Below are 8,850 nucleotides of genomic sequence, written 5' to 3'. Positions count from 1 at the left end.
TCATTTTCATGCGTAAATTGTGACTGTTGTTTGCCCCAAACAGAGAGTTTAGAGAGTGCTAATGGCATCATTTTGTTATAGAGAGGAGGGGGTAGAAGGAAAAGAACAGCAAGGCTTCTGCCCTGGGAACTCCTCACAGCTTTGAGTCCCAAGGAGGCCAGATGGGACTCAGGGTATACATGAAGTAAATAAATAATAAAACTAGCTTCCTTGCTGTGGTACTGACAGGGTGGACTACTAGGCAAATTTAGCCGGCAGGGCTGAGATTTCAGGCTGACGGGGGTGGCTCTGAGGCAAGCAGGGGGTTGGACTAGATGGCCTGTGTGGCCCCTTCCAGCTCTATGATTCTGTGAAGCTGGCTTCAGTCTGTGAAATGACAAAGATACAAAAATCTTAACAGTTCATTTCAGAGGTGCTCTTGTGGGTGTCTTCTGGCCTCAGGTTTTCCTCTGCCGCCTGGATTTTTTTGTCATGTGAAAGGGGGGGGGGGAATGCCCCATGTCCTCAGTAACTAAAGACACCACTAGCACTCTCTACTCCAGTGATGCTCAACGGCTCAGAGGCCTGGATTTTTTTGTCATGTGAAAGGGGGTGGGGGGGAATGCCCCATGTCCTCAATAACAAAAGACACCACTAGCACTCTCTACACCAGTGATGCTCAACAGCTCAGAAGCCACATGCAGCTCCTTGACACAGGTGGCTCTTCAGAGCACCATTCCCCAACGTGGCTCCCTCCCCACCTTCTAGGAAAGGAAGCTGCCTCATACTGAACCAGACCATTAATTCTTCCACTTCAGTCTTGTCTACTCAGACTGGCAGTGGCTCTCCGGGTCTCAGGCGGAGATCTTTCGCATAACCTACTGCGTGATTATTTTCACTGGAGACGCTGGGGATCGAACCTGGGACCTTCTGCACACCAAGTAGATACTCTTGTCACTGAGCCACATTCCCCTCTCCCTCGCCTGGTGAGGCTGACAAGTGGTGCCCACCTTAAGACAGCCACTGTCAAAGGGACTGGAGGATGGGTGAGCTGTAAGGAAAGAAGTGAAGGACCTGGGAAATCACAACAGTCATGTGGTTCTTTTGGTTTCTGATAATGCAAATGGGGTGCTCTGCAGTCTGACTCTGCACTGTTCTAAACTCTCCTTTGGGGGCAAATCTTGTATATCCAGAATGTCTGAGCAGTGTAGAAAAAAGGTCCAGCCCCTTGGATAACCCTTCCATGCATATCTAAAACTCTGGGCCTTTGTGTACATAAGACTGTCTGTAAAAATGAAGGGCTGGCCATCCTTTCTCTCCCCCCGCCCCCAGCATCCCACTAGCTTTCACTGCTGTTGGTTTGCTCAGCTGTCAATGAACCAAGGCTGGTGGCAGAGTGAATCCTTTCACTGGTGTGTACTCCTTTTCACCAATACATTGTAAACTTTGCCTTTTCAGCATAGCTGGAGGTGTTCAGTATAGAGATCCTTCTCCCCCAGTCCTGCAGAAGAAGAAGAGATTGGATTTGTACCCCACCCTTCACTCGGAGTCTCAGAGTGGCTTACAAACTCCTTCCCCTCCCCACAACAAGACACCCTGTGAGGTAGGTGGGGCTGGGAGAGCTCTGAGAAATGTTCTTTCAAGGACAGCTCTGACAGAACTATGGCTTGCCCAAGGTCATCCAGCAGCTGCAAGTGGAGGAGTGGGGAATGAAAGCCGGTTCTCCCAGATTAGAGAACGCACACTTAACCACTACACCAAACAGAGGTAAGGCATCTGGTGACAAGAGACGGGGCTTTCTCGGTGGGTAGCTCCTTGGACTCTTCTCCTCCCTGAGGCCTACTTTACTGTGTCTTGGGGCCAAGTGAAAATATTTCTCTTCACCCAGACTTTTACATAAAGGGCTCCATCTTTTTTTTAGTTTTTATAGGGCTTTTTTTGCATCTGGTGACTGTTTATGAATATTAAGGTGGAAAGGTTTTACTTTAATATTGATACATCCTGTGCTGCTTTCTATGATTTTACTGTTGCCTTGTTCTTATAGGTAGCTTTCAGGAGGTCTCTAGAGAGGTGGCATGTATTTTTTATAAATAAATAGGAAGGGGAGTTTGGTGGAGCCTCACGTTGGGTTCTCAGGGGTGTTCCAATGGGTCAAAGGCCCCATTCGTTGGATCCTGTCCCTTGTGCGCATCCTTCAAAGGGCACCTTCTGATGGAACTAGGCAAGCCTTCCTGCTGGTCCTTCAGGATATGTCTGCCACAGCAGTATTCATCTGCAAGCTGTGGAGGAAAGACCGGCAGGCTGTTGGCCTGAGCTTTCTCATCTGCAGCAAGAACTCCGAAATCCTCCTCTCCTGGCTAAGGCTGCTGTGACCCAGCCCAAGGGCTTTGCTTAAAGGCTTGGTGGTTCTTGTTAAGAAGTCTGGCTTAGAGAGAGGCCCAGCTCTACAGATGCACCAGTCCGGGACTGCTTTTCCTCGCCTGGGGGAGTTTAGTGGGTTGCTGAGAAGAAGGCCTGCTTGATTTTGGCTGGCTGTTGTGTGTTTAGGCCCTTACTGGGTTACCTGAAAGCAGAGATGGTTCTGGTCCTGCCAACACCTTGCTGACCATATGTCTTTAGAACAGCTCTGCCTGCAGAACCAACATCCGGTGTCCTTTGGTCCTGGACATGCCACAAGGGTGGGGCGGCTCTCAGTTCCTGTGGTAGCTCAGTGCAGATCTAGTAGGGAGATCACTGAGGCCTTTCAACATACCAAGTGGGGACCTGAACTTGCAGCTAGAGGGTCTCTGTCTTTGCAGCCTTTGCATGACAGGTAGCTTGGAAACGAAGTTTCAAGGAGACCAGGCTGAGTACTTCACAGCCAGTGTAGTTGTTGGGCGACCCATCTCTCTTGCAGGGCACCTAGGCGAGAAGTGAAATTCCCAAAGGGGTGCTTGTTTTTTGTTTCCTCCTGGCAATAGTGTGCTTAAGTGGAGTCTTTGGAACGAACCCTACAGTGTAGTCTCCCCCTCAGTACTTCTAGTTCAGTCTCCCCCTTTTTTTAAAAAAAAAGTGTTTATGCTAAATTGTTTTTGTATATTATAAAATGTTATTACAGTTGTAATAAAAGCATGAGCATTGTTTCTGTTAAATGCCATCTTTCCCGTGGTTCTTGGCACTCAATGAAAGACGAAGTCCTTGAATGTACAGTTAACAAAAGCTATAAATAAATACCAAACTAGCTTGGTTTCTGGTGTGTTAGCAGGGCTAGTCTTCAGTAGCAGATCAAAACTTTGAGTCCAGAAGCACCTTAAACACCAACAAAATTTCCCCAGAGGATAGAACAAAGTTTAAGTCCAGTGGCACTTTTAAGACCAACAAAGTTCCCAGAGAGATAGATCAAGATGTGTCACCTGTTAGTATGCCTGTAGCAGGGGGAAGATTCCAGGAGCACCTTCAAGAACAACATATGTGCCAGGGTAGGAACTTTCCCGAGTCACTTACTTTTTCAGCTAGATCAAGATGGGTAGCTATGTTCGTCTGTAGCAGGAGAAAAGAGCAAGAATCCAGGAGCACCTTCAAGACTAACAAAATTTGCTGCAGAGTAGGAGCTTTTGTGAATCACTGCTCAGTTCTCGAGATATAGCTAGAATGTGAGTCCATCTGTCCTTTATATCACAAGATTGATGGATTTCCATTCTGTACGGCTAACTGTGGTGCTTTCCATGGCAATAGATCCAGATGGGTGGCCGTGTGAGTCTGTAGCAGGAGAAAAGAGCAAGAGTCCAGGAGCACCTCCAAGACTAACAAAATTTGAGGCAGGGGAGGAGCTCTTGTGAATCACTGCTTAGTTCTTCTATCACAAGGCTGATGGGTTTCCACTTTGTATGGCTAAATGTGGTGCCTTCCATGGAGACAGATCAAGATGGGTAGCTTTGTTAGTCTGTTTGTAGCAGGGGAAAAGAGCCAGGGTCCAGTAGCACCTTCAAGACTAAATTTGTGGCCAGGTATGAGTTCTCGAGAGTCACTGCTCATTTCCTCAGAGATGCTCAAAAGTTGTTAGTCTTGAGGGTGCTCCTGGACTCTTGCTCTTTTCTCCTGCTACACAGACTAATGTGGCTTCCTATCTGTGTCTAGCTGAAGAAGTAAGCGGTGACTCATGAAAGCTCCTACCCTGCTACAAATCTTGTTAGTCTGGAAGGTGCTCCTGGACTCTTGTTCATTTCTCCTGCTGTGGACAGACTAACATGGCCACCCGTCTTGATCTATCTGAAGAAGTGAGCAGTGACTTACGAAAGCTCCTTCCCTGCCACAAATATTGTTAAGAACATAAGAGAAGCCAATGTTGGATCAGGCCAATGGCCCATCCAGTCCAACACTGTCACACAGTGGCCAAGAATACCAGGTGCCCTCAGGAGGTCCAGCAGTGGGGCCAGGACCAATGCTCCCTCTAGGCCGTGGAGTCTTCTGAGCAAAAATTCTACTTCGTGAGCTACTGGCATTAAAGTTGTGAGCGAGCAATTGGGCCACAGCACAAATTAGCTTGCTCTGGAGCCATCCTTCCTGAGCGAAGACAAAAATAAGTGAGCCGGAGGCTAAAGAAATGTGAGCTAGCTCACCCTAACTCGGCTTAGACGGAACACTGGGCAGGACACTAGAAGCCCTCCCACTGTTGCCCCCCCCCAGCACCAAGAATACAGAGCATTACTTGCCCCAGCCTGAGAGTTCCTATCTATACCTTGCGGCTAATGGCCACTGATGGACCTCTGCTCCATATGTTTATCTAATTCCCTCTTGAAGCCATCCATGCTTGTAGCCGCCGCCACCTCCTGCAGCAGTGAATTCCATGTGTTCATCACTCTTTGGGCGAAGAAGGTTACTCTTTGGGTGTAGTGGTTAAGTGCGTGTAATCTGGGAGAACTGGGTTTGATTCCCCCCTCCTCCACTTGCACCTGGCTGGATGACATTGGGCAAGCCGTAGTTCTGATAAGAGCTGTTCTTGAAAAAAGAGCAGTTTCTGTCAAGAACTCTCTCAGCCCCACCTACCTCACACAGGGTATCTGTTGTGGGGAAGGGAAAGGAGTTCATAAACTGCTCTGAGACATCTTTGGGTAGTGAAGGGCGGGGTATAAATCCAATCTCCTCCTCCTCCCCCCTCCTATCTGTTCTAACCCAACTGCTCAGCAATTTCATTGAGTGCCCACGAGTTCTTGTATTGTGAGAAAGGGAGAAAAGTATTTCTTTCTCTACCTGCTCTATCCCATGCATAATACTATAAACCTCGATCATGTCACCCCTCAGCTGTTGTTTCTCCAAGCTAAAAAGCCCCAAGCGCTTTATCTTTTCTCCATAGGGAAAGTGTTCCAACCCTTTTATCATTCTAGTTGCCCTTTTCTGCACTTGTTCCAATGCTATAATATCCTTTCTGCGGTGTGGTGACCAGAACTGTACACAGTACTCCAAATGAGTTCACACCATTGATTTATACAGGGGCATTATGATGATACTGGCTGATTTGTTTTCAGTTTCCTTCCTAATAATCCCCAGCATAGCGTTAGCCTTTTTTATTGCAGTCACACACTGTTTGGACATTTTCAGTGAGATATCTACTATGACACCAAGATCTCTCTCTTGGTCAGTCTGTACCAGTTTGGACCCCATCAACGTGTATTTATAGTTAGAATTTTTGGCCCCAATGTGCATCACTTTGCTCTTGGCCACACTGAACCCCATTTGCCATGTTGATGCCATCCTCGACAGATCCCTTTGAAGTGCTTCACAATCCTCCCTGGTTCTCACCAACCTGAACAACTTTGTGTCATCTGCAAATTTAGCCACTTCACTGCTTACTTCCAACTCCAAATCATTAATAAACAAGTTAAAAAGCATCGGACCGAATACTGATCCCTGTGGTACCCCACTGCTTACCACCCTCCACTGAGAAAATGGCCCATTTATACTCACTCTCTGTTTCCTTTTAATTAGCCAAGTTTTTGATCCACAAGAGGACTTGTCCTTTTATCCCCTGACTATTGAGCTTCCTTGGGAGGCTTTGATGAGGAGCTTTATCGAAAGCTTTCTGGAAGTCACGGCAAACAACATCTATTGGGTCCCCCTTGTCCACATGTTTGTTCACCCCCTCAAAGAAGACTAACAGGTATAGTGCGACCAGATCTTCCCTTACAGGACGCATGCTGAGTCTGCCTCAATAGTGTTTTGCTTTTGTTCATCAATGTCTTGAAGGTGCCCCTGCTGGGCTCTCGCTCTTTTCTCCTGCTGCAGATAGACTAGTAGCAGGGCCGCCCCTCCAGATCTTTCCCCTGCTGGTGTCGTTTTCCCTCAAGGCCCGGCTTTCCCGTCCTCAGCCGTCAAAACCCGGGGGGGGGTGGGAGAGAGAGGAGGGCTGCCGCAAGAATAATGGGCGCGCGAGGGGACCGCCGCCCGCCTGCGGCGGGGCCTGCCCTCCGGTCGCCTTCCCCGCCCCTCTCCTCCTCCCCTTGGCGGCCGCCGCCGCCGCCTTCTTGGGGCCGCCGCTTGTTGACGGGATCGGAGGCGCTCGGTGAGGGGAGCCTCAGCTCTGCCGTGCAGTTCGCGGTCCCCTCAGCGCTGAAGGAGGAGGAGGAGGAGGAGGGCCCGGCGCGCCCTCAGGCATGAGGAGGAGGCCTCGCCGCGGGCCGCCAGCAGTAGCCGCCGCCGTGCCGAGCGTCCAGCGGCCCTGACGGGGCACACCGCCATGGGCCCGCTGCGGCGGCGCTGGTGGTCCGGGCCGGCGCTGACGCTGGCCCTGGCCTGGGCCTTGGCCGGCCTGGGCGCCTGGAGCCGCGCCGAGGGTGAGCGGGACGTCTCGGGGAAAGGGTCGGCGGGCGGGCGGGCGCGGAATGCCTGGCCAGCGCAGGTCCTTTCCAGGTTCAGATCCCTGCTTGGCCATCGGGCGGGGGGGCCGAGCCTACCTTGCAGGATGGTTGTGAGGATAAAAGGGGAAGGGGGGGGCAGAAGCGCCACGTGCAGCCCCCGAGCGGCTTAGAAGGGGATGCAGGGAAGCGGGAGGAGGACTCAGCGGGTATCGTTAAAGCCGCTTGCCTTTGCAGCTCCTCTTTCTGCTTCGCTCTGGGGCAGACCCTATCGGCTCCCGCGGGGGGGAGGGGGATGCTGTCCAGTCCCCAGCCCCGGTTAATAACAAGTTCTTCCTATAGCAGCATTTCGTAGTTAAATTCAGGTGGGTTGCCAAGTTTGGTCTGAAGCAACAGAACAAAGTTTGACTCCGGTCAGGCACCTTTAAGACCAACACAGTTTTATTCCAGGTATAAGCTGTAATGTGCAACCATACTTCTTCAGATACACCCTCCACCTATGAAGCTTATACCCAGGATTAAAATTTGTTGGTCTTAAAGGATCCAAACTTTGCTATTCAGCAGTGTGTGCCTTGAATGTCACATAAGTATGATTGTGTACACATACAGAGAGCAATCAGGTGTACACTGTGCACGGATTGTATCAAAGTTCGCTGTAACTTGTGAACAGGGCTATTGTTAAGCAGGTGAGAGTCTCCAGGGAGTTTTCTCCAACCTCTCTAAGAGAAGAAGAGCAAAATCTGGTCAAAACTGAGCCCTTTGAAGACTTCTTGATTTCTGAGTGGGAAGGATAAGCTGGTTGCTTTCACCTTCCCTCCACTGGAATCTGTTGGGCTTTAAAAGCGAAGAGAGCTGAGGGGAGAAGGCTAGTTTTTTTGTAAGGCAGTGATTTTTGCATCTGTACAGAGGTGTGTACACACACACCCCTGCTTCCCTGTTGCAAGTTGGATTTCATGGTGGGTTCTTGTATCTGCTGAGGTTTCCACTGTCAGGTATTGGTGCTTCCAGGCCAGTTAGACTGTGTCTGCAAGGGGATTGTTGTGTGCAGAACTGCACAGGAGAGGGTGTGTTTGGAAATCCGTTTTGTGGGACCCCAGGGGACTGTGCCCCTGACCTGGATAGCCGAGGCCAGCCTGGTCTCATCGGAAGCTCAGCAGGGTCGACCCTGGTCAGTAATTGGAAGGGAGACCACCCAGGAATACCAGGGCCGTGAAGTGGAGGCAGGCAAGGGCAAAAACCACCTTTGAAGTGACTTGACAGCAAGGGGGGGAAAGGAACGGTGGTAGGTTTTTTAATGTATATAGTTAGTGTGTACTCTTGGGGGTGGGGATCTGTTGCATTCTGTGACGTGAACGTCTCACCTGGAGGTGAAGTGGCTGCGGCCCAGTGGAAGAGCGCCTGCAGAAGGCCCTGGGTTCAGTTCCCCCCAGCTGAAACGATCCCTGGCAGGGAGCTGGGTCTTCCTGAGACCTAGGAGAGCATGGTGGGGCTAGTTGGAAAGGCAGCTTTGTGTGTTATCAGGAGCTCTCCTCTTGCCTGTTCTTGGCTACTGCGAACGACTGGTAGCTAGCTGGCCGCTGCTGGATATTTTGTTTGTGCGGCCCCGGGAGGCTCAGAAAAAGATTGTGAAAGATCTGTAGGAGGTTTTTTTTAAAAAAACACAACAGAATTTTTTCATATGATTTCCCATATGATCTTTCTCTGTTGCTTTAATTTCCGGTGCTCTTCTTCAACCACATTTTATTTCTAGAGCAGAGGAAAACTTGATCACACCCAGCGTAGCGGGAAGTGGCTACTGGTAGTTCCTAGTAAAAAAAAAAAAAGTTGGGTATCTTTGATGCAGACAAAGCGGAAGGGGCTCCGAGGAGGGCAAGGGAGGTGTTTTGGGGGCCGGGAAAACTGTGCCTGCGGGAGGCAGAAGTGAGGAGGAGGGCCAGGAGAGGTGCAGGGGGGCTCTTCCAGGACCTGAAAGGCTGTCATCATAGCACACAAGAGGGCCAGGACCTGAGAGGCCGAGACCAGATCCAGTGGAACTCATGGG

General features: G+C 50.2%; 1 protein-coding gene across 1 annotated transcript in view; it reads left to right on the top strand.

The window, feature by feature from the left end:
• Positions 1–6,449: 6,449 nt before the first annotated feature.
• LOC107111283 (insulin receptor-like) overlaps positions 6,450–8,850 on the top strand; it is a gene marked incomplete at its 3' end in the record, with an annotated part of 21,004 nt that continues 18,603 nt past the window's right edge. Inside the window, exon 1 of the mRNA XM_015412232.1 lies at positions 6,450–6,788. Within this exon, the coding sequence (XP_015267718.1) occupies positions 6,692–6,788 (97 nt within the window). The remainder of the gene's footprint in view (positions 6,789–8,850) is intronic.

The sequence above is a fragment of the Gekko japonicus genome, unplaced genomic scaffold (genome assembly GCF_001447785.1).
Source record: "Gekko japonicus isolate JY-2015 unplaced genomic scaffold, Gekko_japonicus_V1.1 scaffold2815, whole genome shotgun sequence".
Classification (NCBI taxonomy): domain Eukaryota; kingdom Metazoa; phylum Chordata; class Lepidosauria; order Squamata; family Gekkonidae; genus Gekko; species Gekko japonicus.
Note: the sequence above shows the minus strand (reverse complement) of the source record. Positions and strands in the feature narration are given on the sequence as shown.